Source organism: Tauraco erythrolophus, chromosome Z (assembly GCF_009769465.1).
Source record: "Tauraco erythrolophus isolate bTauEry1 chromosome Z, bTauEry1.pri, whole genome shotgun sequence".
Lineage (NCBI taxonomy): Eukaryota > Metazoa > Chordata > Aves > Musophagiformes > Musophagidae > Tauraco > Tauraco erythrolophus.
This window is the reverse complement of record NC_141496.1, coordinates 28,316,301-28,335,816: the sequence shown is the minus strand read 5'-3', so window position 1 is coordinate 28,335,816 and position 19,516 is coordinate 28,316,301. Positions and strand designations below refer to the sequence as shown.

Sequence of the window (19,516 nt, the reverse complement as noted above, 5' to 3'; positions counted from 1 at the left end):
CAGATGTGCATTGCAGAAGGCCACCATATCCCTTTCCATCCAGTTACTACAGCGCAACATGCATCCGTCTCGCAGGCAACAGATCACTGTCCCCACTGCACTATTTCTCCTCTGCCTGGATGCACTTCTTTATTAAATGAAATGCAGAAATGCTGTAAAAACACTGGAAAGCACCTCTTTCAATGTTCTGCATGAAAAAAATCTCCGCTTGAAAAGTTTGTTATCCTAAGCAAACTAATGATATAGAATTATAAAACAGACGGTGCTTAAGAGCTACAGAATTGGCAAACTTAAGCTCCAGTTCTTGAGATTACGGCATTAAAGATCCAACCCATGTGATTATGGAACAAAAACAATCACATGGTTTGACTTCTCAGCTTCTCACAAACTCGAGTTTTCCATTTGCAAGTTTGTATTACACAGATTCATCAAGATGTGCTAGGGCGAGCAGTTCATTGGGAGCCACCTGCCAACCTGGAGCACGGAAGACAGGGTTTGGTAGAGTTTTTTGGCAGCGTGCCTCCCTGCGCACCTCAGGCACATGGTGGTTCCTCAATGTTTCCAAGTCCCAGAGTACTTTCATTACTCAGCAGTGCTTCAGAGCTCTCTGAAATAGGAAGTGCGCTTCATCAAGATTCATTTAAGTACTTACAGCACCTGAGGGACAATGTCTCTGGATTTTAAAGAAATTTGCTTAAAAGCAGAAGGCATCCTACATTATTTTGTTTCACCTAGCAGGAAATACTTCATTTAAGGAAAACAAGGAGTGTTAAGAAGAGAAACTGTATGTTTAATAAGTCTTGAACGATTATTAGCATACTCACATGGGGAGTCATCCACAAACATGGGGTCTATGTTATGCAGCAGTTCCACTCTGGGAGAAGGTCTTCCTTCACTAGGAGAGATTTCAAAAGGAAATGTTGATTTCCTTCTACGGCTCATCAGGATTTTACATGTTTTATTTTAAGGCTTTTTGTCATCCTAATACAGAATGAGCTCGTAATCATAAACTAATTGCTATCAACTTTAATCTGAGTGCTCTTTCCGAGCCTAGTAGCAGCAGCTTTTGCCCCTATCAGTCTTCCCTGTGTTCACTGGCGTTTACTGGGATTACTCACAAGTTTACAGAGTACAGAATTGGCCCTACCAAAGCCGAGTTTTCAACCACAATCAACTCTAAAAAACAAATTTCACAGGTAAGCTGGCATGGCACTTGCTATGCTCTCTGCATACCTGAACAAGACTCATTATCTAGGGTGCTGGAAGCATTTTGGCTGGGTGCCTCAAAAAACACTAGAGGCATCTGCTGACCCTGAGAAAACCCACCTTCGATTTGTAATTGAGGTCACAAGGATTACTTAGATACTCTGAACCTTCTTGTGAAAAAAAAAAAACAAACCAACCCATCCTTCTTTTTCTAGCCATTGACTGTATACATAGAGATGGTGTGGAACGAGCCTCTGAACTACCCATAAATTTTCTGAGTTAAGTAAATCCCAGTCCTAAAAAAACTGAGTAAAAGAAATATAGTCCTTATAAAAGACAACATTAGTAGGAATACATAATTAGAAAGAATCCTGGCTACATCATGACACAACAGTATTTTATTATTTGACAGTGAACCTAAACACTTTTTAGAAACTTCCAAATAACTTAAGCTGTTTTCTTTCTGTTAAGGAGCTTTATTATAAGACTCAAAAATTCAACCAGCGCCCCATAACCACTTGACATTAAGAATAAAAAAAAAATCAGGTAATATAAGACTTAGTGGAAATCTCAAAAATGGCTGTTATTTTAATATATAAAATACATAATTAAACAATATTTACTTGTAATCTAAAATTTTCAATAACAACTAATTAAAATTACTATTGTTCTATTCAATTTCTAAAACCATTTCTGGATGCCTCACATTTTGAGTAAGTATGAAATTAACAAGGAGGATCAGATGAAAGATTTAATGTATTCAGATAATACAGCCTTGCAATTAACACAGAGGAAGTATAATAATTAACCTATGGTGTTCTTAATTCAGTGTATAAAAACTGCCTCAAAAATGTTTTTCCCAAAATGTGCATGACAGATTAAGTCTCCCACCCTGCACCCTAATATCACAGAATAACAGATTCATTTAGGTTGAAAAAGACCTTTAAGATCACCAAGTCCAATTGCAAACCCAACTCTGCCAAATCCACCACTAAATCATGTCCCTAAGCGTCTGGTCTACACATCTTTTAAATATCCCCAGGGATGGTGACTCAATCACTTCTCTGAGCAGCCTGTTGCAACGCTTGACAACCCTTTCAGCGAAGAAATTTTTCCTAATATACAATTTAAACCTCTCCTGGTGCAGCTTGAGGCCATTTTCTCTTGTCCTGTCGCTTCTTACTTGGGAGAAGAGACAAACATCCACCCCTCCACAACCTCCTTTCAGGTAGTTGGAGAGAGCAACGAGGTCTCCCCTCAGCCTCCATCTCTCCTGGCTAAACAGTCCCAGTTCCCTCAGTCACTCCTTTTAAGACTTGTGCTCTAGACCCTTGACCAGCTCCATTGCCCTTCTTTGGACATGGTCCAGCACCTCAATGTCTTTCTTGTAGTGAGAGGCCCAGAACTGAACACCATATTCGAGGTGCAGCCTCACCTATGCTGAGTACAGGGGTACAACTACTTCTCTACTCCTGCTGGCTATTTCTGATACAAGCCAGATTGCTATTGGCCTTCCGGGCCACCTGGGCACACTGCTGGCTCATATTCAGACAGCTGTTGACCAATACCTCCAAGATCTATTCACCGGGCAGCTTTCCATCCAATCTTAGAATAGAATCATAGAATCATAGAATGGTTAGGGTTGGAAGAGACCTCAAAGATCATCTAGTTCCAACCCCCCTGCCATGGGCACAGAAATCCTCCACTACACCAGGTTGCCCAAAGCCTCATTCAACCTGGCCTTGAACACTGCCAGGGATGGGGCATCCACAACTTCTCTGGGCAACCTGTTCCAGTACCTCACCACCCTCAATGTAAAGAATTTCTTATATCTAACCTAAATCTGCCCTCTTTCAGTTTAAATCCGTTGCCCCTTGTCCTATCACTACACACCCTTGTAAAAAGTCCCTCTCCAGCTTTCCTGTAGGCCCCCTTAGGTACTGGAAAGCTGCTATAAGATCACCCCAGAGCCTCCTCTTCTCCAGGCTGAACAGCCACAACTCTCTCAGCCTATCTTGATAGCAGAGGTGCTCCAGCCCTCTGATCATCTTTGTGGCCCTCCTCTGGACTCGCTCCAGCAGCTCCATGTCCTTCTTACGTTGGGGACTCCAGAGCTGAATGCAGTATTCCAGGTGGGGTCTCACAAGAGCAGAGTAGAGGGACAGAATCATCTCCCTTGACCTGCTGGCCACGCTCCTTTTGATGCAGCCCAGGATACGGTTGGCTTTCTGGGCTGCCAGCGCGCATTGCCGGCTCATGTTGAGCTTCTCATCCACCAGCAATCCCAAGTCCTTTTCCTCAGGGCTGTTCTCAATCCATTCTCCACCCAGCCTCTACTTGTGCATGGGATTGCCACGACCCACGTGCAGGACCTTGCACTTGGCCTTGTTGAACTTCATGAGGTTCTCACAGGCCCATCTCTCCAGCCTGTCAAGGTCCCTCTCTGGATGGCATCCCTTCCCTCCAGCGTGTCCACAACAACACACAACTTGCTGTCATCTGCAAACTTGCTGAGGGTGCACTCAATCCCACTGTCCATGTCACCAACAAAGATGTTAAATAGCACTGGTCCCAGTACCGACCCCTGAGGAACACCACTCGTCACTGGCCTCCACTTGGACATTGAACCGTTGAACACAACTCTTTGAGAGCGACCATCGAGCCAATTCGTTATCCACCGAGTGGTCCATCCATCAAGACCATGTCGTTCCAGTTTAGAGACAAGGATGTCATGTGGGACAGTATCAAATGCTTTGGATAAGTCCAGGTAGATGATGTCAGTTGCTCTTCCCCTATCCATCAAAGCTGTAACCTCATCATAGAACGCCACCAAATTAGTCAGGCAGGATTTGCACTTAGTGAAGCCACGTTGGCTGTCGCCAATCACCTCCTTATTTTCTATGTGCCTTAGCATAGTCGCCAGGAGGATCTGCTCCATGATCTTGCCGGGCACAGAGGTGAGACTGACTGGCCTGTAGTTCCCTGGGTCTTCTTTTTTCCCCTTTTTAAAGATGTGGGCTATGTTTCCCCTTTTCCAGTCAGTGGGAACTTCACCAGATTGCCATGATTTCTGAAATATGATGGATAGTGGCTTAGCAACTTCATCTGCCGGTTCTCTCAGGACTCGCGGATGCACCTCATCCGGTCCCATGGACTTGTCCACCTTCAGGTTCTTTAGATGGTCGCGAACCTGGTCTTCTCCTACAGTGGGCGGTTTTTCGTCTCCCAGTCCCTGCCTTTGCCTTCTGTGACTTGGGCCATGCCGCTAGAGCTCTTGCCAGTGAAGACTGAGGCAAAGAAGTCGTTGAGAACCTCAGCCTTCTCCATATCCTGGGTGGCCAGGTCCCCCGTTTCCTTCTGGAGAGGGCCTACATTTTCCCTAGATCTTTTTTTATCACTGACATATCTATAGAAGTTTTTCTTGTTGCCCTTGATGTCCCTGGCCAGACTTAACTCTATCAGGGCTTTGGCTTTCCTAACCTGATCTCTGGTTACTCGGACAATCTCTCTGTATTCTTCCCAGGCTACCTGTCCTTGCTTCCACCCCCTATAGGCTTTCTTTTTGTGCCTGAGTTGGTCCAGGAGCTCCTTATTCATCCATGCGGGCCTCCTGGTGTTCCTACCTGACTTTCTCTTCATCTTCCCCAAGCCTACAGCATTTCATGGGGTTGTTGTGACCTCAGTGCAGGACCTGGTACTTAGCCTTGCTGAATCTCATACATTTGGCCTCCACTCATCGTTCCGGCCTGCCCAGATCCCTCTGCAGAGCCTTTGTACCCTCCAGCAGGTCAACACTCCCACCCGACTTGGTGTTGCCTGCAAACTTACTGAGGGTGCACTTGATCCCCTTGTCCATATCACTGATAAAGATGTTAAATAGAACTGGCCCCAATACTGAGCCCTGGGGAATATCACTGTGACTGGCAGCGAACTGAATTTAACTCCATCCACAACTTTCTGGGCTCAGCCATCCAGCCAGTTTTTACACAGCGAAGCATACACCTGTCCAAGCCATGAGAAACTAGTCTCTCCAGAAGAATGCTATGGGAAACGGTGTGAAAGGCTTTACTAAAGTCCAGGTAAACAACATCCACAGTCCTTCCCTCATCCACTAAGTGGGTCATCTTACCATAGAAGGAGATCAGGTTAGTCAAGCAGGACCTGCCTTTCATAAAACCATGCTGACTGGGCCTGATCACCTGGTTGTCCTGTAAGTGCCACTATCTATAGTGGTAACATACTTAACTAAGGAGTGTCTGGCCTTATTTAACCAACTTTTATCTTTGATTTAATAGAGTCTTAATGTCTCTAAATTCTCCAGTTACAGCTGTGGTCAAGTGTGCTTTTCACCATCTGTTCATACATAACAGTAACATGAATCAGTTAGCACAAGTTAAATTAGGATGCAAATTTATAGCATGGAAATGACTGTGGAGTAACTGCTGGGGAAGATATTCTTACTTTGCTGTTTCTGAGCTAAAATCTACATTTTTCAGTATCCTTCTAAATGAAAGCAAACACCAGAATTATGCTAAGTAATCTAGCATCTTTCACCAGGGCCAAACACAGAAGAAAGAAGTAACTTACTCCTATGTGCTTCTCCTGTTTATATATGCATACAGTATATATCATACAGTACTACCCTAGGTAGAATGTCAGAATGGAGGATATTCATGCTGGTCAAACAGACTACTATTACTATCATATCATTAAAGGCAATTTCCTTTATGACTTTTAATCTGGAGGGTGGATACTGTACACTAAACACGGCCATGAACATTATTGCACAGCATGTAGAACACAAAATATAAAGCTTATACCTGCATTAATTTAAGTTTTTCATGCTGCAGTTGTCATTTTTATTGAATCCATTTTTTTCTGGGATAGAATATTGGTATTAGTAACTTGGAAATGTGACATATATAATCATGAGATACACTCTCTGAAGCTTATGGCATTACTGCATTAAGCTCTGTAGCACTATTAACTGGTACTGAACTGCTTGTTCAGTTTGGGTGTTATTACAGTAATTCTCTTACACAACATGCAGGTTTATAACCAGCATATATTATTCACAAAACAATAGCCAGAGAAAAGGAGATTGCACTGTGCGTTGAAGAAAATGGCTGGCTGACAGAAAAGTACATCAGGAAGACAGAAGTAATGTCCTGGGGACAACAAGTAGAGAATTTACACTTGCAGCAGAGTTCCTTTATCCCTGTGCCTAAACTCTGTCCTCCTTCCCATTTATGGTGCTCCATGCTGACCTTAGTCCCCTCAAAAGACACAGCCTCAACACCAGACCCACCTTGGCAAATGTCCTGCCAAGGAGCTTTTGCATCAGGAATATATTCTAGCCATCAGAACTAGAATAAGAAAGCAGTAAGATTCTCTAGGGAGTTCTGCCTTTGTATTTTAGTAGCTTCAAGTGTAACCATATCTTACAATGTTCTAATTCTAGAATATTTATTTTTAGACTCCAATATTTTAATACATTGCTTCTCTCCCTAAAAATTAGGAACGACTTCTTTTGTCTGGTTATTTTTCTACCATGTCTGACTGACTATTTAACTAAGCAGTTAAAAGGTATTGTTTTCCCGAAAAAGTCCTCTAGGTAAAAACATCTTGATGGAAACATACAGACTATCTTCAGAGTTGGTATAAGAATCAGCCAGTTTATGTGGAGAGTATTGCTCTATCTTCTGCTTTGCAAAGTTTTTAAAACGTACAGAAAGATCTATTATTCCTTAGTGAATGTGAACAAACATGAACATGTAATCTTTCACTTTTGTTGTTGATGTTGTTAAATAGGCAGAAAGTGTCCTTGGGAAGGAATCCAAGGCTTTCCAGGGTACATCTATTTATCTTGCACAAAAACATCCTCAGTGTCACTCAGCAAAAACTGAGCCTTTATAACCTTGCCATACATTGTATTTCTCGGGGTCATACGTGTACATGCTTTTCCAAAATAACTGTATTTCAGATATGCTGGAAAGAAGTATCACTTTCAGCTTTAGATTGCTCTTTCTTCAGCGTTATTTTATATCACAACAATGAAAATTTTTTTCAAACAGGTGTTTAACTCCTAAAATTAATGTAACTTTGGTACACAAGAATTCAAGTTGATCTTGCTTCATTTACTTCATCCAATTCATTCTGATATTTCTAACATTACAAAAGCAAAAAATTGAAACTTGCCCTGCAAAACATATGAATAAAACTTGAAAGCCTATGCTTGCTAACCATCTTTGAGGAAATATTAGTTATTTTTTACTACATTTTCTCCTGAATCTCACAGTGTCTGTCATACTGCTTCATGTGCTTTATCATTTGGTTTTCCATTTTCCTGTTAATGCAAAACAAAACTCTTTTTCTGAGCACAGACATACTAGATATTTAGTACTTAAAACCAAAATATATCAAAACAATGTATCAAACAGAGCAAATTTCTACATAAGGAAAATTATTTTGCCTAGTGTCTCAATTTCAATAGAGTAGCAGGCATCTAGAGAACAGATTTTCTTAGAAACACAAGTGCCTTTTGAGATACTTGCTAGGAAACATGCAGTACAGTTTAGATTGTCGACTAGTTGCATTTTAGTATCGTTTTCCACTAATTGCACTTGGTATTCTCAATTACCATTATTGTAAAATATGTTAGTGATATTATCACTGTATTTTCAGTTCTAATTTCTAATATGTACACAGTTTTAGAAGTTCCAGCTATATTGTAGTGTTACTCATGGTAATCTAAGGTATTGGAAAAGTTCAGTCTACTATGATTTATGTAGAAGGTTTGTACCTGAGATTGGAATGGTCTGATGGATATCCAAAAACAGGCTGCTACAGTGATACTATCCCAAGTTATTTTTGAAAACAAGTTAGAGACATTAAAAGGAAAGTTAAATCTAATATCAAAGCTATTTGGAGGAAAATAGAGTTTAGCAGCTACTAGTTTAAAGATATGCTGCAATAAAATTTTGCACGTAGAAGTTTTTTTGGTGGCCTACTACCTTTTACTGTGGAAAACTGTAGCTGAAAGGCCAAGAACAGAGAAAGACTGGGAAGATCTGGGTGGGGAGACAAACACACAGCAGGGACAGGGCCCTCATAATAGTCTGTGTTAATGACACCCAGATTAGCAGGTCAGCAAGACCCCAGCACATCTAGGCCAGTTTCACAGGACAGAGACATCTGGAGACAAACCAGTGATGGCACCTGGTGACTCACAGAGGTAAGACAAGACAGAGAAGCAGCACCAAAAGGGTACAAAAAGGCATAACCAGAACCTCTGCATGGCTACCAATCTAAGAAGAACACAAAAGATGCCAGAAAGAGTTCATAGCTGGTGTCCCTGGACCCCTGCACCATCACATATCTGGTCAGAAGTGTCACGGTGCCTGGCTGGCAGATGGATGGCTTGAAAATACCTTCTGGTGAGTGAGAGTGTCAGTTTGTGAGAGCGCAAGTAAAACCTGCTTTATTTCAGTTTCTATTTTAAATAAAATCACACTCCTTTTCAATTAGGTCACTCATTGATACAGTGTTGCAACAGTATTTCCTAGACTCCTAGGTCAGCAGATCAATTTGGGAAGACTAGACCAGCTTTTGAGTTCAGAGTCTGTGTCACAGAGCTATTAAGTAGCATGCAAATTTTTATCTAAGTAAAAATGTTCAAATAATGAGAACAAGAAGAACATTGTATTTCCTGAGTTTTTATGAAGAAACTTAAAGTATAGCTAGCTAAAAAGAATGTAAAAGAAGATATTTTTGTCCACAAGACACATCTGTCCATGCCATTTGCTCCTACCATTAAGTTTCTTCTGATTCTTCAGGTCACAATTAAGTAAAGGAGGCATAAACCAAACAGCTGTATACATGTATGGTTTTCAGTGCTTCTATTTACTACAAGAACTTAATATCATCAGTGTCACGTTAATGCAATTCCTAATTTGGAATACTAATCATCTTAAAATCATGACAGAAAGTTCATTTTTGTTTAGGATTTCAGAATTTATATTTAGGATTTTAAAATTTATATCTAATTTGTATATTATTTATATCATGATCTATATTAAACATATATACCACTATATGTAGTTACTTCGTAATTATATTATTTATATTTATTAGATAAATATCATATTAAGAACACATCCTTTGAAAACTGACCATTTGTAGACAGATCAGACAGATAATGGAACAGATCCAAAATTTTATGACTTCTGAGAATATCTGTCTGCATTGCCTCATGAATTCTTTTGAGCATCTAAATCAAGGTTTCAAATCTACAACCCACATATGAAAAAGTAAGCTTAGGGAAAAAAAAAATCATAAGAAGCATATGCAACTACTTGTATTAAACTGGGCTGAAAAAAATTCACATGTAACACAGGGATCAACTATTAATTTATGTTTTTCAAACGAGGTAGAATCTTAGCAAAATTTCATTTCACTCATTATGATCAACATATTTGAACTTTCCATCAGATGTCACCAAAAGGGCACTGTGACTTCATTGTTTGCTATCCAATATTCAAGTGACCTTTTGAGTTATGTTCATGAAATTTAATACACTCGTTTCTCCTGATTACATGGGAAAATAATGTGAAATTTGACATTTCAGCTGCAAGGTCAGCCAAAGAGCAGCCTAACAATTCACAAAAACTGACTATTTTTCCCCACTCTAGACAGAAGCCCTCTGGTTGACACTACTGAAAATACTGGATGTCACCTATTCCCTGGCAGTGCCAGCAAACATTGCATTCAGTCCCTCCACGAAGAGGTAAGATTCAAGTGCCAGAAACGTGCAGAGTATGCACAGCTGTACCTGTCCTTCCCCATGTATAATTTTCCTGCTGAAGTGACCTGATCTGAAAAGATCAGTCCATGACAAAGAACACCTGGTTGAAACTAAACCTGAATTAGGCAGGAATTCTCCTGGTAGCTGGAAGAAAAGCCTATGGTATTAGGAGTACTCCAGGATCTCGCTGATGCTAAGTTTTCCTACAGTAACATTGGCATGTTAAACATTTTACAGTCTCTGGCTGGGCAGGAGTCTCAATTCCTTCCCGGTAGTTAATGGTCCCTGGCCTCAATTATACACATCCTTATCTTCTTCCAGTTGGAAGAGAGACATACAGTACACTTGGGCACAAGGCCATGAGCCCTCTGCAAAGATACAGAAAACTATCCCATAGCTCCTCAGAAACAGAGGCAGTACTAAGAAAGAAATCAAGCGTAGCAGTTTTCAAAACAGATAATCTTACTAAAGGTATAAATAAAACAATTCTGAACTCAAGATATGGGTTTTTTTGTTTTGATTTTTTTTGGGGGGGGTTGAGTTTGTTGTTTTGTTTTTGTTTTTCACTTCAAGGTGTATATAGCACTAACCAGGGATGGGTAGATGGGTTCAACTCTGCCTGCTCGCTCTCTCAATTTCTCATCTCAGTCCCTAACCCAAACACTCCTGCTCATGCTTATTTAGCAACTAACTCCTGTAATTCACAGTCTAGGATGCTAAGACACACAAAAACTAGTGTTTATTGTAATGCACTGCGTAGAAAACTGCAGAAAATTCAGCAATTGCTACATATATAACTACATTTCTCTTGGAAGCTGGGGTGGTAACCCTGAGAAGGTGACAAAATGTTATAACACACATAATATAATATTGTCTGATAGCTATAAAAACAGAACAAAGACTATCAAAAGAAACAAAACACTAATTCTCAGCTGAACAGCATGTAGGAAATAGAATTGCTAGTCCTTTTATTCTGCTTTAGCAGTACTAAACTTTCCGTCCTAAATGATTCTTATGCAAATTAAAACCATATTCCAAGACCAGCTAAAATTAATCACAGAATCATAGAATGGCATAGGCTGGAAGGGACCTCAGAGATCATCTAATCCAACCTCCCTGTCATGGGCAGGGATGCCTCTCAACTAGATCAGGCTACTCAAGGCTCTGTCCAACCTGGCCTTGAACACCTCTAGGGAGGGGGCATCCACAACTTCTCTGGGCAATCTATTCCAAAGTCTCACCACCCTCGTACTGAAGAATTTCTTCCTAAAATCTAATCTAAATCTGTTCTCCTCCAACTTAAACCCATTTCCCCTTGTACTATCAGTGGACACTCTTGTAAAAAGTCCCTCCCCAGCCTTCCTGTAGGTTCCCTTCAGATATTGGAAGGCAGCTATTAGGTCCCCTCGCAGTCTTCTCTTTTCAAGGCTGAATAATATAACTTCTAAGAACATAAACAATAGGATTGTTTGTGAACAACATCAATGAATGAATGAATGATGAACCCATCAATGAATACACTACAAGAGGAATAAACGAAGGAATTTAAACCAGTGTCACCTTGCAATTTTTGCAAAATTAAGAGTTGGTCACTGAAGTTCAAAATTCTGCAGAAACTCAGGTTTTAAGGACTTTGCAATCCATTTTAGTAGAATGAAAGAACATTAAAATAAAAGAAAAGCTTTGAAAGGTGAAGGACTGATTAAATATAAATCTCAATTGAACGTATCACAAAGGGCCAACACCAGAGTTTCTTTTAATAGTTTGTTCCACTTAAAAAATCACCTTTATCAGTTAATGCCGATTTCATTTTTTCTTTTACAGGCTGTTCTACTTACTCTGCGGAGCTCAACACACCAGCAATAAGCACATATTCAGATGTGTCCAGAGCCTCCAGTATTCAGCATTTGTGATATCATTTTTATTATTCTCTTCCAGAGGAAAAATGTATGGGATTTAACTCATTTTTCTTTTAATGCACAGAAGACTCTCCATTACCTGAACTAATGGGCTTTGGGATATCCCAGTTAATCCAGACAGCATGAGAGCTGCACAGAGACAGAGACAGCCCAGTAAAAGTCATTAGCTTTGTCTCAGTGTCAACCCAACTGGAGCTAAGCTGCCTCTTTTTTCCAGCCATCTAAGCATGTCTGCGCTGTGCTCCTGAGCGCTACGGCTTGCTTATATCAGGCACAATATCATGACCTCTCAGGAACCACACCAGGTCTACTTTTATACTCAACCTCACAGGCTTTTTGAGACACTGGACAGCATGATAAGGAACTATTCAAATGGTCACACTTTGAGCCAGTCTGACAGGTCCTGCACTGAGCTAAAAACCATCAAAGTCGAATCTATGCTTAGTGAGTTTAATGTCTGCATAGATTTCCCACATGCCCAATTCCAGATGCATACCGCAGAGACACCCAACTGGGCTCTGTAGAGAGCAGGGCTGGGTCCATAAAATTCACTAACTTGTACTCCATGCTGTGCAAAATCAGTTAACATACTTCTGGATCACAGAGCATTCTTGAAAAAGTATACCACGTTTATGCATTGTTGTGTACACACTGATAAAGTCAACATACCAACCTAAAGCTGTATGGAGGTTTTGCATCTGTGACCAGGATTAATTTGCAACCGGGAAAATTCTCCCAGGGATAGCAAAGTTAACTGCACTTATACCTTCCTCTGATTTAGGGAAAGGAACATGTAATATTTCCCCACCACCACCTGCCCAAGTTCCAGCTCTGTTCTCTGGGCTGAGTAGAGTCTTCTCCTACCAGAATGCTGACTCAGTGATTTGACATGCAAGTTACCTGATCGCTTTCCAAACATCAAAGCCATCCAAAGGCTTAGTGCCATTGGTATGTCCTCCAGCAAGGTGCACCAGTGTTGGCAGCCAGTCAGAGATATGGATGAGTTCATGACTTTCTACCCCTTTTTGTTTCAGTAAAGGACTTGCAACAAAGCCTACTCCTCTCACTCCTCCTTCCCAGAGGGTCCATTTTCTTCCTCTCAGCGGCCAGTTATTCCCCCCTGCCAAAGTCTGTCCTCCATTATCTGAAAAACAAGTAATCAAAAGGAATTATTGGTAAGGAAGCAACAGAACAATCCTCTCCACAACATTTATTCATCCATCTGAGAAAATATTTTCACAATGTAAGTGTGCTATGCAAGTACTTCCATGACACTTGCTCTTAAGTTTTCATAAAACATGTTGCATGTTCAGAGCACATAAGAAACCTACATTAATTCTTGCCAGTCTTACAAATTACTACAATGAAAACTTATTGCTAGGCAGAAATGATACCCTACTACAAGCCAATGATTTAGAAAGACTTTAAGAGCAAGCTCTGATGTTGATTCTAAATACCATTAGACATCCAAAGCTTCCAGAATCAGAGACTTCGAAAATACAGTTCCAGCTACTTTACAGACCACTAGAAGAGTTGCTATCAACACCATCATTAGTACTCACAATACATTGTTTTCCAAAGTGGTATGGTATATTTAAAATTGAAAACTGTTATTCTTGTGTTAGGACAATATCTGTCCTCCTAGTTCAGAACTATTGTTTTCCTAGATTTTTTAGGCAGTCACATTGATTTGTGCTATTACACAAATACCTGCATGAATTAGCCATAGCTCATGTAACTCTTTTATAATTCTCTCTGACCAAGCTTCCACACTTAGAATAAAATCCAGATTCTTGAAGTTAACAGAATTAATGATTCTTTGATGTTACTTCTGGTATTGCTGTACAGTTGTTTTTGTTCAAACCTCTTGTAATGATCTCAGAAGAGTCATTGATGGCAATTCTTTAAAGTGAAATTTTTTTGTATTTTAATGAGGTTAAATTATTTCAAATAGCAGTTGTTGAACTGACACTCAGTGTTAATTGATGTGTTTATATTGTATTTTCTCGTCAAAATAAAGGAATTTGATGGAAAAAACAAGAAGTACATGTCCAACACCTTACAGAAGAACTTTACTGTAATCAAACCACAACAAAACAAACTCCCTTCTGTTTCACTAATCAGGAATCCATGTAAACCCCCACTGAACATCTTTCTACTGCACACCAAAGACCCATTTCATTCTAGCAAGAAATAAACTAGTGCATGCCTCTGTGAACACTTTAAAAAGTGGAGGCCTATGCTAAATGAAGCACTTGGAAATAACAACATTATTTGAAAAGTGTAAAGCGTTCTGTGGCCCAACTAGCTTCCAGTAAGGCTGCTTGTGTGTCCAGCACTCTTGTGTTAAAAATAAATAAATTGAGAGGTTTATTGTCTTCAATAAGAAATGCAGGCAACCAAACACTTCATACCAATATTTCTCACACAAAAATGTTGAGCACTGAGATCTGAGAATGCAAGCAGTTGTCAGTTACCAAAAAAAAAAAAAAAAAAAATCAGTTTCAACAATTCCTTCTACTCTTAGTATAAACAGGAATTCCTGTCACAGATACTCATGGGACAGAGCTTTCAGTAGCTTTTAACCTTTGGTGGCCTTAGAATAAAAGGTATCCTATCTACACTATATTAAAGCGCAGTTTGGACATACAGTGAGATCAAATCTTAAGTATGTTACATATCGTCTTCACATCACAGGCTACTTACTGTCCATATCAGTTTAATACTAGCACATGAGATTATTTTTTTTACTCTTGAATACCAGCAACAAAGTACCAAGGAAATTATAGAAGTAGACTGTTTTTATGAAAAATAGAGAGAGAAAAGTGTGCATTTCCTGGGTTACAGTCAAATCTTTATTATACTTATTTTTTCTTTATTTTCTGTAATGTTGAAGACATTCTTCTTGTGCCAGTTTCATTACACAATAAATCCTCTGAGACAAAGAGTCTATCTAACATATATCCTGTAAAAACTCATGTGTTATCAGCATTCAGACATAGTACACTAAGTATATATATAAAAAAAAATTCCTGTTTTGATCGCTTATCTGATATATAAATGAAAAAACCCAATATATGAAACAAGTTTAATCTCACTCATTTTGACTTCTTGTTTTCACATTGCTAGAACGTTATGATTTCCTTCTCCCTCAGGAATTCATGTTCAAAAGACCCTTTCTGCTTAATTTCTTACAGAGTTATTAAGAAAGTGTTGAAGGAGGGGAAAGGATGATTCCTATTTTGATGACCGAAGTTTGTTTCCTTTCTAGGTAGGCAGAACAGAGCTGATGTGTCACTGGCAGTTTGTACATAAGTGATACCGTTTTTCAAGGTTCTAGATAACCACTTCTGTATGGTCTGAAATATTATCTAGGACTTCAAATATCAAGAATTTGTTAAACAGCAGCAAGTTACATAATAATGAAAGATCATAATGCAGTCTATATAGATGAATTAAGCTAAACACTAAATCGCAAAGGTGAGGGAAGGCAATAAACAAGAAGCCAGTGATTGCATGAGGTGAAGATGTGGCAGAAAGAAAGGCATGAACAACCACTACAGGACTCTTAACTGGAGTTCTAGTTGGTCTTACCTAGGAGGGTATATCTAGACAGCAGGAGACAAAAAAAAAAAAAAAAAGGTACCTGCTATGTATGTTCAGGTATCTTTCCCCTAAGATACAGCTGTGTATGTATACAATTGATGCTAAAAGCTTGCATGGGTTCAGAAAGCCAACAGAGAAGGTAAAGATTCAAAAAAAATTGATAGCTTTTACATGAAAAGACATCACCTCTGTCTCAGGAATTTCTTCAGCCACAAACTGCTGAAGATTTGAAAACTTTTGGTGAAAGGCACAAACAATGAGTTCCAATACTGTTTCCTAGACATGCACTGCCAGGCATTGCTGTAGGGAGGGGATGCTTGGTGTGGATCCTCCATCTGTGGAAGTGCAGCCATTCTCACGTTCTCCCAAATAAAACTATTTCTTATCAACTCCTCGTGCTACTTTAGCAAAGTATCTCAAATATGGAACGAACTCCAAAGTCCACATGGAAACACCCTGTAGTTTAAAACACACACTTAATATCCACTTAGGTAAAAGGCAAATAGGATCATCGTTGCTTAATGTTCTACACTGGCTTCACATCCAATTCTAAATCCACTTCAAAACAATATTTCCTGAATGATTTATCATTCATTTTTGCAACTGTTTCTCTCCATGACTCATCCTAATACCTAATCTCAGCAGACAGTCTCCAGAGCAAAGCTTTTGAAATCAAAGTACCTACAACTAGAGGCCCTGATTTATAACATTGTTATCATTAAAGCTTCAGCCTTGCTACTTCAGCTAAAAACACAAGACTCCCCCAAGCATGATACTTCAATTATCTCTTTCCTGGAGATAAACATCAAATATGATTTTCATTAAAAATAACAGTGAAATAGTCTGGAAAATGTAGTGAGCATATTTTTCCTATCTGTAAGAATAATTTTTGTAATTATATCTATATAATTTAGACTTCAGTAGTACCCACAACATAGTATGTGCACTAGAAAAATCATAAAACAAACCAGCTCTTGTCCCTAAAGAAAGGATGAAAGAGGAGAGAACAAGGCTATAGTCAGAAATTATGGTTCTTGGCATAAGCATTTCCTAGCTAATTTATTCAGTTTTGTTTCTTTTCTTAAATGGAAGCATCATATACTTTCAAAGAGCTTTGTTGTTTGCTTGGTTTGACTACCTTTGATAGGTGTTTAGCTACCTCTATTTTCTCAGAGTATTTTTATCACTCCCATCATTCTGTATTATTTTAAGGAGGAGGATATTGAGACTTTTTTTTCCATTCTGATGGAATTTTCTTCTACAAGCTGAAATTTGTGACAATGAAAGAGAACACCGGGGGGAGACATCCTTGCTGATACAAGAACGGATTAAAATGGAGTTTGTACCAGGCACTGCCACCACCAACGAGAAAATGCACAGAAGACACATGCAAGGTAAATGGCAAAACAACAGAAATCAGGAGAGAAATAGAAATATCCTGGCTACTTTAAAAGGTAGTTTTGATCAAATTTGTGCACCCTTGAATTAACATCAGCCTTGTTGACTATCGAGAAATCTGCATAATGTAGTAACTGTATCATAAACACCAATGGCATGCTGCACTGATTTGGGAAGAGATGTCATTCCCACTATGGAAGAGAAAGCAAAAATCCTAAAGAGCAAAGGAAGTGCATTGACAGTTGTAAGCATTAGTGAGGCAGCCTACAACAGTTAAATCTGAGGGAACCACATCATCACAGACAGAAGAGTTTCTTAAGCAATAAATATTTCTGAGGGTCAGGAACTGGCCAAGAGTCCCTAAGTACAAAAGCCACACTCACATCTAACATTACAATTCTCTGCCAATTTACACGACTCATGTGAGTAGCATAATTCTCTTTTAGTTTTGTATTGTCTTTCAGTATCCAAGGAGTAGCAATCTGATAGGATCTGAACGTATCTTAAAAAAAAAAAAAAACAACTGCCACACTGAATAGTTTCATTGGAAGTGATACTAACAAAATTAGTAGGTTTAAACACTCCTCAAAACCAATGCAGTGCTTCCAAACCCAAAACACCATCACATTTTATGTTAGTTTCTCCATATGAATGTATCTGTGGGACATGCATCCTGATACAATAGCTTGATACAAAGCTCTCCAGATGAAATAACTTTTGTCTTCAAAATCATCATGCACAGTACCCTAACACCTTGAATACTTTTCAAAGTACTGGCAAAGCTGATCCTCAGTAAATACCATGCATTAATATACCAAAACCAAAATTTTGAAGTGAGAACTTCTGTCTTCTATTTTGATTAAAATACCTGAAAAAAAAAAAAATATTTTTTGACTCTGGTAACTACCCAAATACACCTTCAAGAAAAAAATCATTTCTTATAGGACTATTTCTTTTGCTCTCATACACTTGTTTACATCTAATCACTTTCTCACTCATCTGAAAGTCCATACAATGCTGTTCACATTAAGATACTTTAATGGAGTGAGCTGAAACAACAAAAAGCTGTAGTGCCTCCTTCCCAAAAGATTCTGGATGAAAATAGAACACATTTCTCACACACAAAATCAGAGAACATAATCTATTTTCTAAAAATCTTTGTACAACAGAAGGTGTCTTTCAAACTACTGTGAGTTTTTCGTTAAAGGTAATGAGGAGGAAGGGTGTTTTTTTAAAGTTTACTTAATTTAATAAAAACTTTTCAACGTAAGTGAAATAAAAGCAAAGTAAAGCTTGTGCATCCTAAATATGCCTTTAAAAATGATGGTCAATATTTTCTTCTCACAAACATCTGTTTTTGTAATTAATATTCATTTTCACATACATGAGAAAGTGTAGTTTGTTAAATCTGTAATTTGTAAACTGTCAGAGATGTTTTGCAGGAGTTCTTAAAGGAATCAATAAACAAAGCTAAACAGAGAGGCCCTTCTGTTTCTCCCAAACACTCCTCTGAAGAATTGCCAGCTGCCAAACATTTTCACTAGGGCAGTATATATACGCAGTGATGTGGGATGTATGTAACTAGTAAACAGCTGTATGACTAAAACCTCTTTGAAGAGCAGTTGGACAATGAAAAACAGCAATAAAACAATTCCGAGAGCAATAACTAATGACGCATGCATGGATTCGAATCTTCAGATGGACTCACTTTGTTATTGAATTACCCTGGAACCAAAGCAACAGACTTTCATACTGTGAAGATAACCCACATCGGCAATAGATACTCATAACCGTGGGAAAAGCTTCATTTGGGATTTATACCTGATTAGACAATAGGAAACCAAAAAAGGCAAAGGTGTTGACTTAAGAATGAACCCTGACAAATGTCCTTCCCAGTACTGTAAGTATCTCTCGCTCATGCACATTCCTTGCTAAGACAAGTCCATAGTGGTTACTGAACTTAGAGGCAATATTAATAGCATTAATAGATTTGTCAAAACTTTGTATGTCAGAGCTCACTCCTCTGACAAGCTCAGTTTAAATTGATCAATGGCCTCGAAAGCTATTGTTGAGATGATAAATTAAACGGAAACAAGTCCTGTAATACTGTATAAGGCCAGTTTCCTAAGAATGCAAGCTTAATCTCCCCCAGTTGTATGCCCAAAAATCGTTATTGCCTATGTAGTGGAATTAAAAACTTATTTTGAAAGCTATAAAGAGACCTTTGTGGTTTATTTTTTGGATAGTGGGGAAAAAAAATTCAATAAGAGTTTCCAAAGAACACTGAGCTACAGTTTGACCAACACACTAACTTTCTTCTTTGTGTAGACAAGCGGCCCAAGTGACTTCCTTTCTGCAACTTTTACTACCTGTACCCTGTACATAGTATTTTAGCAGCTTGTCGTGGGTTAGGCCGATCTGGCAACTAAACTCCACGCAGCTCTCCCACTCCAGTAAAGTGGAGAGGAGAAAAATGTAATAAAAGAGCTGAGGGTCGAGACAGGAACAGAGGAGCACCCACCCACCACGGTCCCGGGCAAAAGAGGCTGTTTTCTTAAAGCAAAACAGTTTATTAACAGCTACC

General features: G+C 39.0%; 1 protein-coding gene across 1 annotated transcript in view; it reads right to left on the bottom strand.

Annotated features, from left to right (window-relative positions):
- The window catches only part of ARSB (arylsulfatase B), a 69,625-nt gene that overhangs the window by 23,907 nt on the left and 26,202 nt on the right, over positions 1–19,516 (bottom strand). Inside the window, exons 5-6 of the mRNA XM_086629058.1 lie at positions 12,829–13,072; positions 825–895 (exon numbers count right to left, since the gene is read on the bottom strand). Of these exons, the coding sequence (XP_086485184.1) occupies positions 825–895; positions 12,829–13,072 (315 nt within the window). The remainder of the gene's footprint in view (positions 1–824; positions 896–12,828; positions 13,073–19,516) is intronic.